Raw genomic sequence first — 25,268 nt, forward strand, 5'->3', positions numbered from 1 at the left:
TGTATCGTATTCACTTCAAAACGAACCGTAGACAAGTTAACACAATCATAGAGATATATATCTGGCCATCGCCATTATTAAACACCCCATGAAAACGGAACGATTTCCAACCGCTAACCCCAGACAATTGATGCCGAGAAAGCTAGCACACATTTCTGCCCACGTGTTCCACGTGCAGGCTGGTGTGTCTCATTAGGTCAGAGGGGTGTGGTTGACACTGCATGTAAGTAAGAGGCAAAGAGAGCCGCAGTAAATGCAGACTTTCCTCCTGATCCTCCCGTGCCTGTTTGCATCGCTTCAGTTGACTGTGTACGGTGAGTAAAACGTATGCGTTTTAAGTGTTCAAGTGTGTCTTCAGAAGGCGGACTGGTCATCGTCACGAAAAGTGCGTTTTGAACTGGTGAACAGTGAGCAAGAGTTGGATAAGAAAGTGAGTTCACCTCGCCTCGCAATAACCTATTCAACCCGAAAACTCATCCGTCCGCTGCGTTCAGTTCGCTGAGTGTGACAGCGGGGGAAATTCCGTACCCTTTCACCTTCACGGGAAACAGGGGGTGAGAACATTTTTTGAGTGTGTGAGAGAGAGTTGTCTAATGCGGCTGATGTAGAGTTCTGAGTCTGATTCATTGTGCCTAGTTTGGGAAAATTTACACATGCGCAATCTATGTGTCATAATTGGCTGTCACAGTATTTCTGCGTAACCCGGACGTTGTTTCGCTAGCATTAATGTGAATAGATATGAAGGTGTGCAGTGACTGCAGAAGCAAACAAATAAACAAATCTATAAATAAATAAATAGTGAACGGTAAGGATAGTGGAGAAAAGGTACACAAGTGCTATGATTGTTGACGTCTCTGGACCCTGGAAATACCATGCCCTTTGTCACCTCATCCAAAAACAAACCAACGGAGAAGGAGAGTGGGGGATAGAGGGTGGAAATCTTTGCCATGAACCTTCCGTCCCTGTTTTTTGACTCACTTGTGTAAACAAAGTGAGTCCATGTTTTAACCCGGTGTTCGGTTGTCTGTGTGTGTGTGTCTGTGTGTGTGTGTGTGTATCTGTGTGTCCGTGGTAAACTTTAACATTGACATTTTCTCTGCAAATACTTTGTCAGTTGACACCAAATTAGGCATAAAAATAGGAAAAAATTCAGTTCTTTCCAGTCATCTTGTTTAAAACAATATTGCACCTCTGGGATGGGCACCAAAAAAAAATTAAAAAAGAAGACAAATTATATGCAAACTGCATTTACTGTTGTTTGTTTTGTTTTTTTGTTGTTTTTTTTTTAATTCTTTAAACTTGGCACTTTGATCTGATATTCTGACACAACAACAAGAGCAGTCATTTTTATCCTTTTTTGTTCAAACAGGAACTTCTTTTGCTAAGCATGGAAGTTTTATTTATTTTGCAAACGTTTTGGTGCAGATAGTAAAAAAGGGAAATTAATATGTAATTAATGCTAGGGGACTTAATTTGCTTTAAACTGATCTTATCTTTCTTATCTTAAACATTGCATTTTGAAATTATACTCAATACATAAAAAGCTTGTGTGTTTTACTCTCAGTGTACAGGGCTTTCACTATGTTCATTCGCCCAAGTGGTCTTTTTCGGAAAATACTAAAATCAATACGACGAGTGGACTTTACAGATCTATTGGCTGAGCCCTGAAGGTCATGGGCAAAAATCAATTACGTACACATATTTATACACATTCAAAGCGCGTGCTCATATTCTTCGCGAACGCGAACGACGCCATTTTGTTTCAAGTTGTTGACCTGCCCGTTCAATCCTATATTCAATGGACAATACATTATAACATGTGATGGAAAGTTGGAGAAGGAGACCGTTAAATATTTATTCAGAGAAAGATTTGTGAACGCCTCATCACTTACTGGATTATGCCCCAAACTGTCATAAAAATATCCACAGAATCAGTCAGAATTCACAGTTAAAAATTGTAAACCATGCGAGTTAATACCCTTGAACTGATCACAATGAAACGAAAAAAAATCCAGTCTTGACTTTTCTCAAAATGAAGTCCTTTTCGCTTCTTACGACGTTTAGAAGTACTTGTACTTGGCTCTACATGTTATTAGTTTAACAAAATACTAAATTTTCATATCAACTTTAAAACTATAAAACTAGAATGAACATAAAAGAGAAATTGAATCGACCGTGTCATACTACATTCCCGGCAGGTGTAACTAAACTTGTACATCTAGATCTAGAGAAAATGGCTAAATGTTGCAGTGTGATTGCGGCGGTAGCCACGTCTCCTTTACCGCGGACTTAAAAAGATTTTTTTTTTCTTCTCCCTTAAGATGTTTTGAATGCCCAAGATACACCAGAGTAATATGATTTAAACAGCATTCTCACTGCGAATACCACAATTGATTTATCGCCCTTTAAAAAAGTATGTTCAAATATTATATTTTAGAATGTCAGTTACGGAGCCATGATAGTGTAATGGGTAAGACAGTTTCTTCTCACCCGAACACGTGGGGTTCGAATCTGGTTAGGACTTCTTTTTTTTAACCCAAAGCTTTATAATAACAAATACAGAACACATTTTAACGATTAGATTTTTTTTTTTTTTAAGTTTATCACAAGTGAGTCTTGAAGGCCTTGCCTCTCTTGTTCTTATAGTGTTAATATCCCCTGCCCAATGTTGTTTGTATAATGCAACATCCCCATTGCTATTCGTCTTCCCCCATCCCCATCCCCCCCCCCCCAACCCACACACACACACACACACACACACACACACACACACACGTGTTGTGTGAGTGCGCTGTTACGCCCAAATTCAAGGGTCAATAATAATAATAATAATAATAACGACGCTTTGCGGAGATCGTATATCCCGCAGTGATAGGGGGCACGAGACTGGTTTAACGTTACTGTAAAGTCGTAGTGGCGACCTTTTCTTTTATGTGCATCCTGTGTCTGCCTGCTGTGTCTCTGTCTGTCTGTTCGGTTTCTCCTCCACCCCTCACCCCCCAACCCCTCTCTCTCTCTCTCTCTCTCTGTCTCTGTGTGTGTGTGTGTGTGTGTGTGTGTGTGTGTGTCCGTTCTTTAGTTTAGCGTCTTTTCACTAGCAATGATATTAGACGATTAAAAAATAATAATAATAGTAATAATAATAATAAAGGGGGAGGAGGGTGTTGGGGGGGGGGGGGGAGAGGGAAGAGGAAAACAGAAAAGGTAGAAAACTATCAACATGTATATATGTAACAGTAACAATTCAATAATGATAGTAATAATCAGAAACCATTAACACAATTCTGAAGTTCATTCAAAGAATGTAGAAATAGGGCGATGAACTAATGCCTGTGAAAGTTCGACCATCAGAACTACGTCAGAAATAACTCTCTCTCTCTCTCTCTCTCTCTCTCTCTCTCTCTTTCTCGAAATTGTTACTTCGTAAAACAGTTATAATGTATTTTTTGTTGTCTATATATTTACACGGATACAATGCACGGTTTGTTGTCTATATTAATGCTTATTTGTTTTTGTGTTTTCGCTGAGTTGTATTATGTTTACGTATACCCCCTTCACTTGGGGCTGTGGCCTGATTGTGAATAAACCATTCCAAATTCCAAATTCTCTCTCTTTCTCTCCTCTGTGTGTGTGTGTGTGTGTGTCTTTTTCCTTGTTTTATTTCTCTCTCTCACTGAATATTCTTCCTCCCAACTCTCTCTCTCTCTCTCTCTCTCTCTTTCTTCCTCCCCGGCCTTTATCCCTTTTTTCTGGGTCATGGTCCGTGTCACCTTCAGTGACCTTGAAGGGTCACATGATACTGTGGTTTCACCAATCAATGATGATAGCCTGGCGGCACCGCACGTGCACAGGGCGTGTTGCAGCTTGCGCCGGTCTCAACTTTTCGTGGCGAGATAACAGTCTCACTATGTGACAATTAAATGTGATGGAGCATTACAGAACATAGATGGGGGCGAGAGGGGGGTGGGGCTTTGTGGGGTTGAGCGGGGACAGGGGTGGTGGTGATGGCGCTGGCTTCTAATGAGCACTAAGTGTGTGTGTGTGTGTATGTGTGTGTGCCTCCGTGTATATGTGGACAAATATATGTTTGTGTATGTGTGTGTGCCTGTATGTGTTGTGTGTGTGTGTGTGCCTCCATGTTTATGTGTATATGTGGACAAATATATATGTTTTTGGTGTGTGTGTGTTTCACTACGCGCATCACGCATACCACACGCGAATGGAAGCCAGCGAGAGAGATGCCATTGTGAAATTAATTCTCTTTTCCCTTTCCAATGCTTAGGTTCATGTGTTTTCAGTGACATGTGTTCTGTATGTTTATTGTGTCTCCTATCCTCCATGTATCTGCTCCGGATTAACAAATCCGTTTTTTATGGACAATAAAGTAATTCGATCTTGTATAACAGTTGTACACGCGTGTATGATGTGACGCTTGAATTTGCATACACCCAGGTGAGAGTGCACTCAGTCACGCCCTACAGTGTTGTAGTTATTCAATGGAGCGACGGCCTAGAGGTAACGCGTCCACATAGGAAGCGAGAGAATCTGACGCTAATCATTCGGATGAGACGATAAACCGAGGTCCCGTGAGCAGCATGCACTTAGCGCACGTAAAAGAACCCACGGCAACAAAAGGGTTGTTCCAGGCAAGTTTCTGTAGAAAAATCCACTTCGATAGGAATTAATAAAACTGCTCGCAGGAAAAAAATACAAAAAAGGTGGCGCTGTAGTGTAACGACGCGCTCTCCCTGGGGAGTGCAGCCCGAATTTCACACAGAAATCTGTTGCGATAAAAAGAAATACAAAATACAAAAAAATGTTACGCCATTTAGTGTAGCAGCCTTCAATGTTACGTCTTTCAGTGTAGCAGTATTCAGTGTTACGTCTTTCAGTGTAGTAGCATTCAGTGTTACGTCTTTCAGTGTTGTAGTATTCAGTGTTACGTCTTTCAGTGTAGCAGTATTCAGTGTTACGTCTTTCAGTGTAGCAGTATTCAGTGTTACGTCTTTCAGTGTTGTAGTATTCAGTGTTACGTCCTTCAGTGTTGTAGCAACCTTCAGTGTTACGTCTTTCAGTGTTGTAGTATTCAGTGTTACGTCTTTCAGTGTAGTAGTATTCAGTGTTATGTCTTTCAGTGTAGTAGCATTCAGTGTTACGTCTTTCAGTGTTGTAGTATTCAGTGTTACGTCCTTCAGTGTTGTAGCAACCTTCAGTGTTACGTCTTTCAGTGTTGTAGTATTCAGTGTTACGTCTTTCAGTGTAGCAGTATTCAGTGTTACGTCTTTCAGTGTAGCAGTATTCAGTGTTACGTCTTTCAGTGTAGTAGCATTCAATGTTACGTCTTTCAGTGTAGTAGTATTCAATGTTACGTCTTTCAGTGTAGTAGTATTCAGTGTTACGTCTTTCAGTGTTGTAGTATTCAGTGTTACGTCCTTCAGTGTTGTAGTATTCAATGTTACGTCCTTCAGTGTAGCAACCTTCTGTGTTACGTCTTTCAGTGTTGTAGTATTCAATGTTACGTCCTTCAGTGTTCTAGCCTTCAATGTTACGTCCTTCGGTGTAGCAATCTTCAGTGTTACGTCTTTCAGTGTTGTAGTATTCAATGTTACGTCTTTCAGTGTTGTAGTATTCAATGTTACGTCCTTCAGTGTAGCAACCTTCAATGTTACGTCTTTCAGTGTTACGTCCTTCAGTGTAGTAGCCTTCAGTGTTACGTCCTTCAGTGTAGTAGCCTTCAGTGTTACGTCTTTCAGTGTAGTAGTATCCAATGTTACGTCCTTCAGTGTTGTAGTTTTCAATGCTATGTTTTTCAGAGTAGTAGTCTTCAGTGTTACGTCTTTCAGTGTAGTCATCCATTTTACGTCTTTCAGTGCAGCAGTCTTCAATGTTACGTCTGTTCACTCCAAGAGATATTAGGGCATTACGGTCGCCTGTAGGACTGTTTTCCACTATCTGTCGGAGCATCTTTAACACGCAGAGACCTTTGCAGAGCCGGACCCCTCCCACAAGGATGTCCTTCAGGTGGAGGCCGTGGACTTCAAGGTGGCCGACAACACCAGGAAACACCACACCGACGAGTACGACATCGCCGAGGGTCGCTTCCCCAAGCTGGTGGTGCGTCGTGGGCAGCCGTTCAACATCCAGATCGACTTTTCTCGTGCCTATGACACCAAGAAGGACGACCTCCGCCTCGTCTTTGAGATCGGTAAGTCCACCTCCTGCTGTGGCAATCATGCCTCCACGTTTGAGAGTCGTAGTCCTTCACGAAAGACTAAGCCGCGAATGGAGACTTTTTGCAGCGGAGAAAACATTGATCATACAGCTCTCACTTTGCTGTTGGCCCAACTGTGAGCTTCTGTCAATTTGTGATTTTAGCCGAGCGTTGAGCCGTATTCCACTGCATGAACATAAAACTCTCCTCGGAAATTCGCTTGAAGAAAGTAAAATTTCATAAATACATAACTGCAGACAATTGACAATTTGACCAAAACAAGCTAGAGCTGCAGTGTATGACGTTTTCCTCAGCGATGGTTATTCGGTTTGCTATTGGGGATTTCATTTAACCTTCTGACTGCTGCGGACGAATATGCTTGTCAGCGGAGGGATGTCACCTCACTCTTTATTTTGACCTTTTCTTCTTGGACCTGCACTGGCTTTGTCCAGCAAAGTTGACGATACCACTTTAATGCGCACACAAAATAGCAGTTGTACTTCACATTCACGCCACTGGTCTCATTTTACGATGATCCAACAGTCACGCCTTTTGATTTGTCTCTGCACAAGATTCTGCGCTATATGAATACTGATTATTATTATAGTATTATCATCAAGGAAGGTTAACAAGGTGTTGATGAGAGGGGCTGACAGAAAGACTCGAACCTCACACTTGTCGTTTGGCAGGAGAGAACCCCAAGGCCAGCAAGGGGACCCAAGTGGAGTTCATCCTGTCGGACAAGGACGAGGAGGGTCAGTGGGGGGCCAAGGTGGCCCAGCAGTCGGGCAAGTCCCTGACCCTCACCGTGTTCACTCCCCCGGACTGCATCGTGGGCAAGTGGCGATTCAAGGTGGGCGTGGTGAAAAGGTCCGACACCCAGACCGCCGTGTACCGCTACAACCACCGGGACCCCATCTACATGCTGTTCAACCCCTGGTGCAAAGGTAGGGACAGAACATCTACATGCTGTTCAACCCCTGCTGCAAAGGTAGGTACAGAACATCTACATGCTGTTAAACCCCTGGTTCAAAGATAGGGACAGAACATCTACATGCTGTTCAACCCCTGCTGCAAAGGTAGAGACAGAACATCTACATGCTGTTCAACCCCTGGTGTAAAGGTAGGTACAGAACATCTACATGCTGTTCAACCCCTGGTGCAAAGGTAGGGACAGAACATCTACATGTTGTTCAACCACTGGTGCAAAGGTAGAGACAGAACATCTACATGCTGTTCAACCCCTGGTGCAAAGGTAGGTACAGAACATCTACATGCTGTTCAACCCCTGGTGTAAAGGTAGGTACAGAACATCTACATGCTGTTCAACCCCTGGTGCAAAGGTAGGGACAGAACATCTGCATGTTGTTCAACTACTGGTGCAAAGGTAGAGACAGAACATCTACATGCTGCTCAACCACTGGTGTAAAGGTAGGGACAGCACATCTACATGCTGTTCAACCCCTGCTGCAAAGGTAGGTGCGGAATAGAACAGAACATGAAACAGTTTTGTGCCTTAAAGCCTTAAGATTTATTATGACACTGGCGCGCATGCGCACGCACACACACTTTCTCTCTCTCTCTCTCTCTCTCTCTCTCTCTCTCTCTCTCTCTCTCTCTCTCATTCACACACTCACACAATGATTATAAAATTGATAGTCACCATCATGTGTTGGCAAAATGTTCAAACACGGATTTTCCATTCATTAATTGAGCATCACTTACTGACATCAGCTGACTGGGAACACTGCCTGGTAAACGATGGCGCCAAGAGTATTTTGTGGTATGGCGAACCTGGATGGAACAGATGGGTCTGATTAAAACGTAGGTATGGGAACAAATAGGAATTAACCTTTCTTAACCCTTTCACTGCCAAACCCGCATTTATACAGCAGCTAGGTAGAGGACCAACATCACTGTAGGGTGACCAGATCATGGGTCTGTTATCCATGAACCTACTGCTGTTAATGTTCGGTGGTAGGATAAGTCATATTTTCTACAAATCACAGAGGGAATCCCCAGCTATTCTTAAACATGTTTTCTGTCTTTATAGCACAAGGGAATTTTGCACTCTAAATTGACTGGCAGTGAAAGGGTTAAATGAAATACAAACACTTCATACTACATATGAATTGGAGAGTGGCTGAATTTGCCACGCGCAAAATAAGTAGGTAGACGGGCAAAACACGAAAAAATCTGGTTAACCTGAAATTAAGATACCGTAATCGTCTGTCCAACAAATGATGGAAACTGGGCTGTATTTAGGAATTGGATGGTTAGAGGATTTTGTTTGGTAACAGAAGATTCAGAGGATTTTGTCTGCACGGGATTGCATCTTTGTAACTTGTGATCAAGGTGCGGTGGAAGTGGGTTTTTGACTGAACTTTTTCGCAGTTCGTCATCCTTCGGGGGGCTAATAGGACCCCATCGTTAATGTTGTTCACGCCATTCTCTTAGGGAAGGGAACAGACTGGGGTGATATCAGTGGCACTTTTCAAGAAGACAGATGGACAAAATAGGGAGAACAAGTTTCAGTTTTGCAAAATGATCTTCAGGTTTGAACTATTCCACACTTTACCATGTTGTGTTGATCGATCTTTGAAACCAAGGACTGTAGGCTGGAAGCCAAGCGGATCACGCATAACACCCTACAGGAAAGATTCACATTTCAAATGCATTTGGAAATGTTCATCCTGGGCATGAAATCACTATTTTGTAGCTCTCCAACAGGAGTGAAAGGACAGAAACGTATGGCCAACGCGGGTTTTCATTCCAAGCCCCCATTCTTTGGAATCAACTTCCTCAGCCTCTCCGTCACTCATCCTCGTTACAATCTTTCAAATCCAGTCTGAAGCCCCACCTTTTCCCCTCCTGAATAATTCTCAACAGCTCACCACTTTTCAGTATGAACTAAAGTGACAATTTGTGAGTGAATGAGTTTGAGAGTTTTAGAATTTGTTAGTTGTATTTTTGATTATGTACAATTTGTCATTGTGTGTTGTGACGTGTGTGTGCATGCACGTGTGCTTGTGTGTTGTGGGTGTGTGTGTGGGGGGGGGTTGAATAATTTTAATAATGTTTAGTATCTTGTGTTGTATTTTTCCTTTTTGATATTTATGTGTGTGTTCTATTTGTAAATGCCCAGGGCTTATTTACAAGATAAGGCGTAAATGCTCATGATAATAATGATAATAATAATCATCATCATCATAATGATGATGATGATGATATAATAATAATAATAATAGGAATGATGATGATACTGATGATAATAATGATAATAATAATGATGGTGATGGTAACAATGGTGGTAATAATGATAAGAAGAAGAATAACAATAATGATAATAACAACAACAGCATCAATAATGATGATAATGATAATAATAACAACAATGATAATAATAACAACAACAACAACAATGATGATGATGATGATGCTAATAATAATGAAGATGATAACAACAATTATAATAATGATATTAATAATAAAAACAATGATAACAACAACAACAATAATAATAACAACAACAACAATAGTAATAATGATAACAACAACAATAATCCCAACGTGAAAGTGGTGTGGTGCAGAGGACACGGTGTACATGGAGAAGGCCGACGACCTGCAGGCCTACGTGCTGAAGGAGGAGGGCAAGATCTACTCCGGTAACTCCAAGAACATCTCCCCCAAACCATGGGTGTTCGGCCAGGTGAGGTGGGCAGGCCGCCAGGTGTGTCGGTACCCGGGGTGATATCATCAAAAAACAACACCAACAACAACAACAAAAAACCAAAAAAATACACATACAAAAACAAAAAACACAATTCTACCCAAAATAAATCATTTCCATATAACATTACACAATGCTTACTTTCTTCATCCAAAAAATTAATAATTTGAAAAATGCACCGCTAATTCACACAAAAGCATCGTGGAGATTTACATATTTGAGTATCTTAACTGTTAATAAGCGTGTCTTATATATTGTTTTCAAAAAAAGGTAAATATGGTAGCCATTTTGTCTTGAAAGTTTGTGTTTTACATGTGACCATTACATTATATTCTTCTGTTTTGTATCTTGAGGTAATATAATTTTGAAATGAGTAATGTGTCTTTGTTCAGTTCTCAGGCAACGTCTTGGACAGCTGTATGTACATTCTGTACACAAAGTTTGTGTTTTACATGTGACCATTACATTATATTCTTCTGTTTTGTATCTTGAGGTAATAAAATTTTGAAATGAGTAATGTGTCTTTGCTTGTTCAGTTCTCAGGCAACGTCTTGGACTGCTGTATGTACATTCTGGAACTGTCAGAGCTGAACTTTACTGCTCGCAGCAACCCCATCCTCTTGGTCAGAAAACTGACGGCTATGGTGAGTGCAGAACCAAAATCAGTCAGATGTATACATATCAACTTCCTGGATTTTTGTGAAAAGTAACATCTCTCTCTCTCTCTCTCTCTCTCTCTCTCTCTCTCTCTCTCCCTCTCTCTCTCTCTCTCTCTCTCTCTCTCTCTCTCTCTCTCAGTATATATATGCACACACACACTCACACACACACACACACACGCACACACACATATATATATATATATATATATATATATATATATATACATACATACATACATGTCTGTGTGTGTCTGTCTGTATTTGTCACACGTTGTCCCATTCTATTCGCAAAAGTTGAAGGAGAAAACACACTAAAAAAAAACTGCAGTGTCTAAGGTCTCACATTTCTGTCAATGTTTCCATATTCCTTCTGTAGGAACATAGTTACCGCAACGACAAAAGAAAACCAGTGTGCACAGACACACCTGTGTGTGGCAGATAAACTGTTTATGCGCACTGAGCAAAGTGTGAGAGAAATGTGTCGTGTCTTTTTAACATTGTTTCAGTCGACCTGTTAGTTAACACTATTTTGTGTTCCCTTTGACTGGTTTTCAGAACTATCGGGCAGTCAGTCCTAACATGGTCCCTCTGTATTCTGTTGGGCTGTAAACAACAAATATTTAATAAACAACATGAACAACATTATGTGATCCACAACATGGTTTGATAAACAACATAAACAACATGATATGAGACACAACGTGGCTTGATAAACAACATTATTTGATAAACAACATGATTCGATTTTTTTTAAACCAACACTATTTGATAAACAACATGATCTGATAAACTACATTATTTGATAAACAAGACGGTTTGATACACTACATTATTTGATAAACAAGACGGTTTGATAAACAACATGATACGATAAACAACTAGGTTTGATAAACACATGGTTTGATAAACAACTAGTTTTGATAAACACATGGTTTGATAACAACATATTTATGGTTTGATACACAACATGATATGATAAACAACGTGGTTTGATATACAACATGAGTCGATACACAACATGGTCTGATACACAACACACGGTTTGATAAACAACGCACGGGTTTGGTTTCACAGATCAACTCACAGGACGAAGGGGGAGTGCTGACCGGAAACTGGTCCGGAAACTACAGGGGAGGCAAGTCTCCCCTTTCCTGGACCGGAAGTGCCCCTATCCTGGAGCAGTTCTACCGGGACAAGAGCCCGGTCCGCTTCGGGCAGTGCTGGGTCTTCTCCGGCGTCCTCACCACGGGTAAGAAGAGGAGCAGCTGGGTTAGAACTAGAATTAGAATTCAGCGTCCTAACTTATTGCACCTATCTGTCGCATTTTCATGGTTTTATGGGACCCCAAAACGGTGTGGGTTTCGGGGGGGGGAAGCAAGATGATGACACGTTAGTTTAGTGACTGAATCCGCCTCAAAACTGAGGAATATAACGTACAAAATATATGCACCTATTGGTTACATTTTTGTGGTTTCTGGGACTGAAAACGAAAAAAACAAGACGACGACACGTCAGTTTAGTGACAGATTCGCATCAAAACTGAGCAAAATAACTTACAAAATAAAGAGTTGAAATCCACTGAAAATGGGTTACAACATCTGCTAATGGTAACAGCGTTTCATACATGCACAAAAATTGCCGGTTAAATAGGTTCATGAATCCAGGATGCTAAAATAAGACTTTACCTTGGGTTTAATGTCCCGTCACACGCGCTGGTGATAGTGCGTTGTTGTTGTTTTTTTAAGCATTTATGTGAACACGCACACGAATGTTATCGTTTGAAAGGTAGGAGAGGAGGGTTTGGTCGGGGGGGAGGGGAGGGGTTGTTGAATCGCATGTGAGAGATAGGACGGATACTTTGAGCCATGGTCCCATCATGAAGGTGGCATTGTGAACACGAATTCCGGAACAATAACGCCATACTACTGACAAAGCACATCCATAAATGCATCGGGGATGCAAAGAGGGGAGAAAGAAAGGCACAGAGAGGGAGCGAGAGAGAGCGAAAGAGAAGGGGGTTATAGAGGGAGAGACAAAGGGAAGAGAGAGAGCGAAAGAGAAGGGGGTTATAGAGGGAGAGACAAAGGGAAGAGAGAGAGCGAAAGAGAAGGGGGTTATAGAGGTAGAGACAAAGGGAAGAGAGAGAGCGAAAGAGAAGGGGGTTATAGAGGGAGAGACAAAGGGAAGAGAGAGAGCGAAAGAGAAGGGGGTTATAGAGGGAGAGACAAAGGGAAGAGAGAGAGCGAAAGAGAAGGGGGTTATAGAGGGAGAGACAAAGGGAAGAGAGAGAGAGGGGAGAGGGGAATCGAAACCGAAATCGAAACTTTTTATTGGGGGAAAAGGAATAGGCACTTATCGGCCTGTTTTCGTCCTACCCTCGTAAAGAAAACGTATAAACTAATCTAGGAAATACAAAAGAAGAAGAAAAAAGGGGGGGGGATACATACCCGTCGCATGGCAACAACAACTAGAACAAATAAATAGCATAGAAAATACACTTCTCCACAAAATGACATAGTATGCATATGCGTGAAGGAGAGAGGAAAGGAAGAAGGTAAGGAAGGAAGAGATACGAAGAAGGAGAGAGGAAAAACTGTTGAGACAGAGATATGGAGAGAAAGAGAAGCAGTGAGAGCGTGCGCGCGCGCGTGCACAGAGAGAGAGAGACAGAGAGAGAGAGAGAGAGAGAGAATCTTGAATTTTTTTAATGCCGCCTGTCGTTGATATTTTATTGAAAGGATGCCTCATCTTCTTCTTCTCCTTCTTATTCTTCTCTTTTTTCTTTATAATGTTGCTGACCACAAGTGTGTGTGCGTGTGTGTGTGTGCACTTTTCTGTGTGTGCGCGTTTTATGTGGGCGCGTGTGTTTGTCTTGTGTGTTGTGTGTTCGTATATGTGTGTGTGTGTGTGTGTATGCCTGTGTATCTTGTGTGTTCGTGTATGTGTGTGTGTGTGTGTGTGTGCGCGCGCGCGCGTGCTTGTCCCTATGCGTGTGTCAGTGTGCCGAGCGCTGGGCCTGCCAGCCCGCAGCGTGACCAACTTTGCCTCTGCCCACGACGTGGACACGTCCATCACCATTGACCTGCACTTCGACTGCTCCGGCCAGCCCCTGGAGGATCAGGATGAGGACTCCATCTGGTCAGTACCGCCCTTGGGCTGGACACACACGGGGGCGGGTGGGGAGGGAGAGGCGCGGGGGTGAGGGGGTGGGGTTGGAGGGTGTCGTGGTGGTGTGGGTGGATGGATGGAGGGGGAGTGTAAGGCGGGTTGTGGGTTGGTGGGTTCGGTGTGTGTGGGAGGGCGTGGGGGGGGGGGTTTAATAGTGTGTGTGAGTGTGTGTGTCTTTGTGTGTGCCTGTGTGTGTGTATGCGTGTGAGTGTGTGTGTGTGATGTAGTGTAGGGTGCGTTTGTGGGTGGGTGGATATGTGAGGTGTGTGTGTGTGTGTGAGTGCACCTAATATTGTGTAAGTCCATGTGTGTAAGTGTGTGTGTACATGTGTGTCGTTTGTGAGTGTATGTTGAGTATAATTATAAAAAGCATTCACAGTTGACTATATCTTTTTCTGTCAGCTTAATAAGTGTTCCAGGCATTAAGGGGGCATTATTTCTAAGCTGAAAATGTTCCTGGTAATATAACTTGATTTCTGAGAGGAAATCTCACCTTTTTTCTTTTCTCTCTCTCTCTCTCTCTCTCTCTCTCTCTCTCTCTCTCTCTCTCTCTCTCTCTCTCTCTCTCTCTCCTACCTTTTTTTCTGTTGTCACAATCAAACTTTTCTTTCAAAGTGTGAGTGTGTGTCAGCAACACAAAAAGATACATTATGGTAAACAGACCTGTGGCGAAACGAGAAAAAACAAATTAAGGTCATCATCATTAGACCATTCGTTACTAGGTTCAGCTAGTGACTAGCTATTAGACACTGAAGCCATGACTAGTTATATATATTATTGGACTCTGGGGCACATTAGACCACCAGCTCCTTGATGGCAGTTTCAGCTAGTGACTAGCTATTAGACACTCGGACACATCAGACCACCAGCTCATAGATGGCAGTTTCAGCTAGTGACTAGCTATTAGACACTGGGACACATCAGACCACCATCTCCTAGATGGCAGTTTCAGCTTGTAACTAGCTATTAGACACTGGGACACATCAGACCACCAGCTCCTAGATGGCAGTTTCAGCTAGTGACTAGCTATTAGACACTCGGACACATCAGACCACCAGCTCCTAGATGGCAGTTTCAGCTAGTGACCAGCTATTAGACACTCGGACACATCAGACCACCAGCTCCTAGATGGCAGTTTCAGCTAGTGACTAACTATTAGACACTGGGACACATCAGACCACCAGCTCCTAGATGGCAGTTTCAGCTAGTGACTAGCTATTAGACACTCGGACACATCAGACCACCAGCTCCTAGATGGCAGTTTCAGCTAGTGACTAGGTATTAGACACTGGACACATCAGACCACCAGCTCCTAGATGGCAGTTTCAGCTAGTGACTAGCTATTAGACACTGGGACACATCAGACCACCAGCTCCTAGATGGCAGTTTCAGCTAGTGACTAGCTATTAGACACTGTGACACATCAGACCACCATCTCCTAGATGGCAGTTTCAGCTAGTGACTAGCTATTAGACACTCGGACACATCAGACCACCAGCTCCTAGATGGCAGTTTCAGCTAGTGACTAGCTATTAGACACTCGGACACATCAGACCACCAGCTCCTAGATGGCAGTTTCAGCTTGTGACTAGCTATTAGACACTGGGACACATCAGACCACCAGCTCCTAGATGGCAGTTTCAGCTAGTGGACTGGACACTGGAGCCATGGCTGACGGGTTTTGTTGTTGTTGTTTTGTTTGTTTGTTTGTTTACCTCCCCCCCCCTCCCCCGGACCCAGCAGAAGTGACAGTGAGGGTGGTGCCTGTACTGTGCTGCAGGAACTTCCACGTGTGGAACGAGGTGTGGATGGCACGTCCCGACCTGCCGGCTGGCTACGGTGGATGGCAGGCCTGTGATGCCACCCCGCAAGAGACCAGTGAAGGTGAGGGTGTTGGGCTGCCGTCACAGACTACAAATCCTGCTGACACGCTGACCATAATTATGCAAAAACAATGCACTTTAACTCACCGAGCCCTGGCGTCCATGCATTGCTGCTCTGTCATCAGAATTCCTTCAGTTCATTGAAACAATTTTCACGTTCCTACAATACAGGGGCATCCAGGAGTCGTGACCTGCGTGCGGCCCGGCCCCCCTAGAGTGTAAGGAGTTAAGCGTCGAAACACTTGACTGAGGGGCCTTCTTCTCTGAAGACCTTGTACTGTCCAGCTCTCCCAAAAGTTTCTGATCACATGAACCGCAAAGGAAGGGAACTAACTTCCACAGTATTTTGCGGACTTTTCCATATACATCACACCACATCTGCTGTTAAAAGTTTGATGAATGAATGAATTTTCTTTAATGAGGGAAGTGGAATAAGCAAGGACATGCTTTTTTTCATCCAGCCCTCATGGCAAAAAATCAATAAACGAACAAACAAGCACAAAAACAAAAAAAAGAACCCCCCCCCCCAAAAAAAAATAATAATAATAATAATTTAAAAAAATAAAACACACACACACACACACACACACCAATGAAGCCATCATTACCACTGCAACTATCACTATTACCACTACTACCATTACTACCATTACCACTACTACTGTTAAGTAAATAAATATATGTATATATATTTACAACAACAAAAAATGAGCGAAAGAACAAAACAATGTCACAACCCGAAAAACAAAAACAAATGATAAAGCCGACACTTCACACACACAAACGAATGCACTTGCATATATGCACAATCCCTTACAACAACACAACTATACTACTACTACTAATGGTGATAATAATAATAATGAGAAGAAGAAGAATAGTGCATGGCATTTTGTTTTAATATTTCCTGTTTACGTAGAATAGCATTGTCATGAAAACAAGGAAACAGATGCCTGACCTTTGCTTAAATTCAGCACGCTGGTCAAGCCTTCATATATTTATATTGCGACGGGCGCAATACCCGAATGGTTAAAGCGTTGGACTGTCAATCTGAGGGTCCCGGGTTCGAATCACGGTAACGGCGCCTGGTGGGTGAAGGGTGGAGATTTTTTTTATCTCCCAGGTCAACATATGTGCAGACCTGCCAGTGCCTGAATCCCCTTCGTGTGTATACGCACGCAGAAGATCAAATACGCACGTTAAAGATCCTGTAATCCATGTCAGCGTTCGTTATGGAAACAAGAACATACCCAGTATGCACACCCCCGAAAACGGAGTATGGCTGCCTACATGGTGGGGTAAATAAACAAAAACGGTCATACACGTAAACTGTTAAATGTTACATGTTTGTCTGAGTGTGTATGTGTGCGTGCCTGAAATATGATTGAACTAGACAGGAAACGAATGATGAGCGCCCAATGGCAGCCATCAGTTGCTGCCTGAAATATGATTGAACTAGACAGGAAACGAATGATGAGCGCCCAATGGCAGCCATCAGTTGGCTCTACCCAGGTAGGCAGCCTGTTGTGTAAATGACCCCGTGTTTAAAAGCACTTAGAGCTTGGTCTCCGACCGAGGATAGGCGCTATATAAGTATTCATATCAATCAATCAATCAATGTACTTCTCTAGACTTTGTGTAAAGAACTAATATAAAATGATACCAAATGATTTAAGCAAGACAACCAGTAACTATATTGAAATATTGATTTAAAGTGAAAGATTAGTAGAAGGCAAATGGTTGAATTTAGACAGGAATATGTTAATATCATGTTAGAAAACGTACGAACATACGTTCATTAATTCAAGTCAGTACTGATATCTTTTGCCCACCACATTTTCAAACTGCACCGTATCCTTGTTGTGTGTGTGTGTGTGTGTTTGGGTACTATACGTGTGTGCGTGTGCATGCGTGTTTGTGTATGTGTGTGTGTGTGTGTTTATATGCATGTGTATGTGTGTTTTCATGTGTGTGTGCGTTCATGTGTATGTTTGTATGCGCGTGCGTGCGTGTGTGTTCGCATTTTTATGTGTGTAATATACCCGTGTATTACATGTGTGTGTGTGTGCCTCTGTGTGTTCCTCTGTGTGTGCATGTGCTGTATGTCCTTGTGTATGTGTATACTTTGCATTACATGTATGTGTCTGTGTGTGTGCTGTATGTCTGTGTATGTGTGTATATACCCATGTATTACATGTGTGCCTGTGTGTGTGTCTGTGTGCATGTGTGTGTGCATATACCCGTGTATTACATGTTTGTGTGTGTCTGTCTGCCTGTCTGTGTGTGTTCGTGTGTGTGTGCTGTATGTCCGTGTGTATGTGTATACCTGTGTATTACATTGTGTGTGTGTGTGTGCGCTGTGCTGTGTGTGTGTGCTGTGCTGTGCTGTGTGTGTGTGAGTGTGCTGTGCTATGTATGTGTGTGTGCTGTGCTGTGTGTGTGTGTGTGCTGTGCTGTGTGTATGTGTGTGTGCTGTGCTGTGTGTGTGTGTGTGTGTGTGCTGTGCAGGGGTGTACTGTTGCGGTCCATGCCCCGTGCGGGCCATCAAGGAAGGGGAGGTGAACATGCCCTATGACGGAACGTTCATCTTCGCTGAGGTCAACGCCGACAGGGTCTACTGGCTGCAGCAGGAGGACGGGTCCTGGCAGAACGTTTATGCTGAGCTGAAAACGTAACGTTTCTATGTGTGTGTGTGTAGTGTGTGTGTGTGTGTATGTGTGTGGTGTGGTGTGTGTGTGTGGTGTGTGTGTGTGTGTGTAGTGTTTGTGTAGGGAGGAGGGGGTAGTGTGTGTGTGTGTGTGTGTGTGTGTGTGTGTTCGATTTCATTTAATGTCTATCCACATTCAGTGATATTAAACATTGTGTGTGTGTGTGTGTGTGTGTGTGTGTGTGTGTGTTCGATTTCATTGAATGTATATCCACATTAAGTGGTATTAGACAGTGTGTGTGTGTGAGAGAGAGAGAGAGAGGGAGAGAGAGAGAGAGAATGTGACGAGGGGGGTGGGGTGGGCGAAAGGTAAAGGGGGAAATGTGTGTGTGCGGGGAAGGCCGAGGAGTGGGAGATACGTGAGAGAGAGTGTTTGTGTGTGTGCATATGCGTGGGCGTGTGTGTGAGTGTTCGTGCGTGCCTGTCGGTCTGTCTGTCTGTGTGCCTGTCTGTGTGTTTCTCTCTCTCCATGCTCCTCTCTCTCTCTCTCTCTCTCTTTCTCTTTCTCTCTCTCTCTCTCTAACTCTAATTCTGTATCTCTCTATAAACCTTTTTTTGTTAAATTGTTGTTGTTATTATTATCATTATTATCACCATCATCGTCGTTGTTATTTCCTTCAGAGTGGGCCGATTCATCAGCACTCTGTCCAAGAACGACAACTCGCCTGACCCAAGAGAGGACGTCACAAACCAGTACAAATACCCTGAAGGTATCTGCCAGCCTTTGTTGTTTGTTTATATTTGAGTGTATCTTTCGGTCTTTCAAATGGGCATCATTTGTTAGGAAATTCTCATACTCTTTTTTTTAATTCTCACGCTGAAAATTTGGATATTCATACAGAAAAAATACAGATTATTCACAGAAACAGATTCTTAAAAATCAAACGTTCAAATGCTAAGCCTAGCAAGCGTATCTTACAAGAAGAATTACTGCCAAGGCTGGCGAAATTTGTTCACGGTTGTTTCACTTTATATAACATGTTGGTGTTGTATTGTGTCTTGTAAAGCTTCAGGTTTCAGGAAAAAGAAATATTATGTTCGTTCTATTGATGTCCATATCTCTGTACGTACAGTACAATACAATACAATACAATTCAATACAACGCAACGCAACGCAACGCAACGCAACGCAGTATCATACCATACTATACTGTACTATTGTGCCCATCCTATAATACGATGGGAAATTATTCTCTCTTTTTCTGTCTTTGTGTGTGTGTGTGTGTGTGTGTGTGTGTGTTTCAGGTGTATTTTTTTCCTTTTTCCTGCGATTATTTATGTCTGCAATTTGTAGGATTGTACTGGTGTATATAGATTTTGTTTGTCCACTCCCATGTCCTCATGTGCTCTTGTATGGTAGTAATAAATGTGCACTCTTGTATATATATTGTCTCATGTGAGGCACTTGGAGTCCATTATATGGGGAGTTTGTGCCATATAAGTACAATGCATTATATATATATATATATATATTATATTATATTATAAAAATGGATATCAATACGTATGTATATATATATATATATATATATATATATATATATATATATATATATATATACAGGGTGTATAATCGGGGTATTGTGGTGTGACAGACAGCCCCGAAGAGCGCGTGGCGGTACGGAAAGCCAACATGGTGGGCTCCAAGCGGAAAGACGTGTACAAGTGTGGTCCCCAGGTAAGCAGACATGTATGACATTCAGTCGTATTCCACTATGACTACCAGAACAGCCGAGGAGGCAGCAGTTGTCCCGACTATCCGGTCTCGAGTTTGATTATAGTGGAGAGTGTCTTGCCCAAGTTACATCCCCGCTCTCTCGACTAAGGGGGCTTGAGGACACTGCGTTGGAACGATCGCCAAAGACCAACTGGCCCCCAAGGCTGCAGCACTAAGAACCAGTGCAGTATTGCCTCCTTGTTTGAGAGTCATAGTTCTTCACAAAAGACTCAGATGTAAATTATTTTCCATTGCAGTGGAAAAACCGTCGATCATATTGCTATGATTGCCGATGGCCCAACTGTAAGCTTATGTCAGTCTCTGATAGGTCACAGATAGGACCTCTGTATGTAGCGAGCTGCCGATGATGCTGCAGTTTAACTGATGAATTGCTATCTGCTGTGTGGAGAGGTGGTCGGTTGGCTGGTTGGCTGTTGAGGTACACTTTAAAAAAGAAAGAAATTGTAGAAAAGTGGTGTGAAACCTGTCTGAGATATTGCACAGGATGTATGTATAGGTGTGCTCTGAATTTGAAGTATACTTTGCTTTTGCCGTTCATACAAACATACGTTTCTCAACCATGAACGTCTGAATTCTGCACGCTGCTATAATGATGATAATAGATTGGTGGCTGATATACAGCGCGGTTCCCAACTTCCAAGAGCAGGCTCACCGCGCTTTACAGTAAATCATCATCATCATCATAATGTGGAGGCTTAGATATATATATATATATATATATATATATATATATGTGTGTGTGTGTGTGTGTGTGTGTGTGTGTGTGTGTGTGTGTGTGTGTGTGTGTGGCGGTTCCCTGCTTTCAAGAGTAGACTAATCATCATCATCATCATCATCGTCATAATGATGATATTGATAATAATAATAATGTGGATGCTTATATACAGCGCTGTTCCCTGCTTTCAAGAGCAGGCTCACCGCGCTTTACAGTAAAAAAAATGTATATATAATGAAATTGTTTTGAAATTATTATTAATAATAATACTAATGTTAATGAGAATAATGATGAAAATAATGATAATAACTGATATAATGATAATATCATAATGATGATGATGATAATGATAATAATACTCATAATATTGACTCAATGATAATAGTAGTAGAAGCAGTAATCATCATCATCATAATCATAACCATCATCATCACCATCAGCAGCAGCAGCAGCAGCACCATCACCATGATCATCACCACCATCATCATCATCATCATCATCATCACCATCATCACCACCATCATCAACAACAACAACAACGTATTATGTTGTCGCACAATCGTGGCACACAGGACGTGAAGTTCGAGCTGCGCTTCGACAGCGAGCACGCGCAGGTGGGGGAGGAGTTCCAGCTGGACCTGGTGTGTCACAACACGAGCAAGGACCCCCGCACGGTACAGGGCCAGATCAGCGTCAGCACCATGTACTACACGGGGGTGGTGGCCAGTCAGGTGGCCAAGCAGAACATCGACGGCCTCGTCCTCAAGCCCGGAGAGAGTCAGAAAGCTGTTTGGTTTTTGTTTGTTTGTTTTTGTTGTTGTTTTTTAGGGCGGGGATGGGGGTGGTTTGGGGTTTGTTTTTCTGTTCTTTTCTTTTCTGTCGGTTTTTGTTCTTTCTTCCTTTGTTTATTTATTTATTTATTCATCTGATTATTTATTTGTTTGTTTAGGTGCTGTTTTATTTGTTTATCTACGTGTTTATGTATTCTTTTTTATCTATTTTTTTCTTTATTGTTTTGTTTGTTAATTTATTCATTTGTTTATTCACTTATTTATTTGTGTATCTATATGTCGATCTATCTGTCTATTTGTCTATCTATCTATCTGTCTGTCTGTTCATCTGTCTGTCTATCTACATATCTGTCTATCTATCTATCAGTCTGTCTGTCTGTTTGTCTGTCCATCTGTCTACGTATCCATTTATCTGTATCTATCTGTTTATCTTTCTTTCTATATATTTGTCTATCTGTCTGTTTATCTATCTATCTGTCTGTCTGTCTGTTTTTTCTGGGGGGTTTTGTGTTTATGTTTGTTTTGTTTTTTCTATTTTTAGTCTATTGATTTGTTTACTTATTTATTTCTATTTTAGTTTATTTTACTTGATTTTGGTGTGGTGAGGGGGTGTGAATAGTAATCGTCGTTTGTTATCAGTCCCTCTCTCTCCCTCCCTCTCTCTCTCCCCTCTCTCCCCCCTCTCTCTCCCTCTCTCTCTCTTCCCTCATATCATACATAAACAGACCTGCATCGAGTACTTCACACTTGAACAAGCGCGTGCGCGCACACACACGCACACACACACACACACGTACACACACACAAAACACACACACACACACACACACACACACACACACACACACACACACAGGCACACACCATCACCAGCAAGCAGAAGTCCTGGAAGCACATTGATCAGTCAACACGATGGCGGGCAGAAGGGAAGAGGGGGTGGGGGGTGGGGGGGTTCAAGGGCTCACAGTAGAAAGGTTCTGCAGGGTGCGGGAATGAATACTGTTGTTGTTGTTTGTTTGTTGTTTTTAGGGGGAGGTAAGCGTGCTGCTGTTTTCAGGGGATCACTGAGCGCCTTTATGTGTCTCAGGAATATTATCTTGGTTTTAGGGTGAATAAACAAAACTGTCATACACGTAAAATGTATCTTTAAAAAAATATGTGTCTGTGTCTGAAACCCGACTCAACGACACAGGAAACGAATGATGGGCGCCCAGTGGCAGCTGTCAGTCGGTTCCACCCAAGTAGACAGCGTGTTTAATGCAAATGACTCCATGTTCGTAAAGCGCTTAGAGCTTGGTCTGTGACTGAGGATAGATGCTATGCACTCGTAAGTATCTGTGACTAAAGATAGGCTCTATCTGTGACTAAGGGTAGGCGCTATGTACTCGTAAGTATCTGTAACTGAGGATAGGCGCTATGTACTCATTCGTAAGTATCTGTGACTGAGGATAGGCGCTATGTACTCATTCGTAAGTATCTGTGACTGAGGATAGGCGCTATGTACTCGTAAGTATCTGTGACTGAGGGTAGGCGCTATGTACTCGTAAGTATCTGTGACTGAGGATAGGCGCTATGTACTCGTAAGTATCTGTGACTGAGGATAGGCGCTATGTACTCATTCGTATGTATCTGTGACTGAGGATAGGCGCTATGTACTCATTCGTAAGTATCTGTGACTGAGGATAGGCGCTATGTACTCATTCGTAAGTATCTGTGACTGAGGATAGGCGCTATGTACTCGTAAGTATCTGTGACTGAGGATAGGCGCTATGTACTCGTAAGTATCTGTGACTGAGGATAGGCGCTATGTACTCGTAAGTATCTGTGACTGAGGATAGGCGCTATGTACTCGTATCTGTGACTGAGGATAGGCGCTATGTACTCGTAAGTATCTGTGACTGAGGGTAGGCGCTATGTACTCGTAAGTATCTGTGACTGAAGATAGGCGCTATGTACTCGTAAGTATCTGTGACAGGATAGGCGCTATGTACTCGTAAGTATCTGTGACTGAGGATAGGCGCTATGTTCTTGTAAGTATCTGTGACTGAGGATAGGCGCTATGTACTCGTAAGTATCTGTGACTGAGGGTAGGCGCTATGTACTCGTAAGTATCTGTGACTGAAGATAGGCGCTATGTACTCGTAAGTATCTGTGACTGAGGATAGGCGCTATGTACTCGTAAGTATCTGTGACTGAGGGTAGGCGCTATGTACTCGTAAGTATCCTTCAGTGAGTGTCACCGCCCCTGACAGTGGTGACGTGTTGTTGCAGGGAAGGCCGTGAGCGTGAAGGTGAGCCCCGACACCTACCACAGCAAGCTGAAGGACTGCTGCATGCTGTCGCTGTCCGCCATGGCCAGGGTCAAGGAGACCAAGCAGATCTTCACCAAGAAGGACGACACACGCCTCACCAAGCCTGGCCTCAACATCAAGGTGACGTCGGTGTTGACGTCGCTGTCTTTTTGTTGTTCTTCTTCTTCTTCTTCGTCTTGTTGTTGTTGTTGTTGTTCTTCTTCTTCTTCTTCTTCTTCTTCTTCTTCTTTTTGTCCTTATTTTCTTTGTCGTCTTCTTCCTCTTCTTTTTCTTCTTCCTCTTCTTTTTCCTCTTCTTCTTTTTTTTTTTTCTTCTTCCTCTTCTTCCTCATCTTTTTCATCTTCATCTTCTCCTTGTTCCTCTTCCTCCTTTTCTTCTTTTTCCTCTTCCTCCTCTTCAGCTTCCTCTTCCTTTTTCTTCTTCTCCTCCTTTTTCTTCTTCTTCTTCTGTCTTCTTCTTTTCCTTCTTCTTCGATGCATTGTTACTCACAGTGAAACAATTCATATAATCATATATTCTGATGTGTGTGCTTCTTTTCTCTGTGTGTTATAGCCATCATACGTATGCCTTGTATTATTTTAATTAAGTATCGTGTGGCGTGCTTTTATCCCACATATGGCCCCATGGTTTTATTTTCTGGCATCGTTTTATCCCAGATATAGCCTCCACAGGTGGCTGGGCTGTTACAGTATAAACAATAAGAACTGAAACAAACCTTTGTGACATTAGATAAGTTGATACGGGCAAAATGATTTGGATGTGTGGGGAAGATGTCAGAGGAGGTTCAATCAATGACATTTTGGGCAAACGTCAGAGAGCAGATTGTATTGTATTACTTTTTTGTCTGAACAGATTGGTCTGTATGAAATTTGGGCTGCTCCTCCCAAGGAGGTGTGTCGCAACAGTGCAGCACCACATTTTTTTTTTTTTTTTTTTTTTTGGTCTGTCTGCACGTGTACCTATTTTACTATCAAAGTGGATTTTTTTTCAACAGAATTTTGCCTGGGACAACTCTTTTGTTGCTGTGGGTTCTTTTACATACGCTAAGTGCACGCTGCATATGGGACCTCAGTTAATCGTCTTATCCGAATGACCAGCATGCAGACCACCACTCAAGGTGTAGTGGAGGGGAAGAAAATTCTGGAGAGTGTGAGATTTGATCCCGTGCTCTCAGACTCTCTGGCTGCCTAGGCAGATAGGTTACCACTAGGCCACCACTCCACCAGATCTGTTCTTGGATGTGTGAATAGCCTCAGACTCTCATGTTCTTATTCTCTAGACTTTCGATTTCCACGCGGGCTTGTTGGGGGTGGATTGTACAGTCTGTCTTTATTCTCATGTTATATATGAT

The 25,268-nt window shown here is 42.5% G+C and overlaps 1 protein-coding gene across 1 annotated transcript in view; it reads left to right on the forward strand.

The window, feature by feature from the left end:
- The window catches only part of LOC143300146 (hemocyte protein-glutamine gamma-glutamyltransferase-like), a 94,931-nt gene that overhangs the window by 63,365 nt on the left and 6,298 nt on the right, over positions 1-25,268 (forward strand). Inside the window, exons 4-15 of the mRNA XM_076613681.1 lie at positions 5,990-6,205; positions 6,901-7,158; positions 9,802-9,920; positions 10,478-10,585; positions 11,678-11,852; positions 13,603-13,741; positions 15,552-15,655; positions 18,163-18,325; positions 18,983-19,071; positions 19,957-20,039; positions 21,387-21,591; positions 23,877-24,037. Coding sequence (XP_076469796.1) covers positions 5,990-6,205; positions 6,901-7,158; positions 9,802-9,920; positions 10,478-10,585; positions 11,678-11,852; positions 13,603-13,741; positions 15,552-15,655; positions 18,163-18,325; positions 18,983-19,071; positions 19,957-20,039; positions 21,387-21,591; positions 23,877-24,037 — 1,820 coding nt within the window. The remainder of the gene's footprint in view (positions 1-5,989; positions 6,206-6,900; positions 7,159-9,801; positions 9,921-10,477; positions 10,586-11,677; positions 11,853-13,602; positions 13,742-15,551; positions 15,656-18,162; positions 18,326-18,982; positions 19,072-19,956; positions 20,040-21,386; positions 21,592-23,876; positions 24,038-25,268) is intronic.

This window comes from Babylonia areolata, chromosome 26, assembly GCF_041734735.1.
Source record: "Babylonia areolata isolate BAREFJ2019XMU chromosome 26, ASM4173473v1, whole genome shotgun sequence".
NCBI classification, from domain to species: Eukaryota; Metazoa; Mollusca; class Gastropoda; order Neogastropoda; family Buccinidae; genus Babylonia; species Babylonia areolata.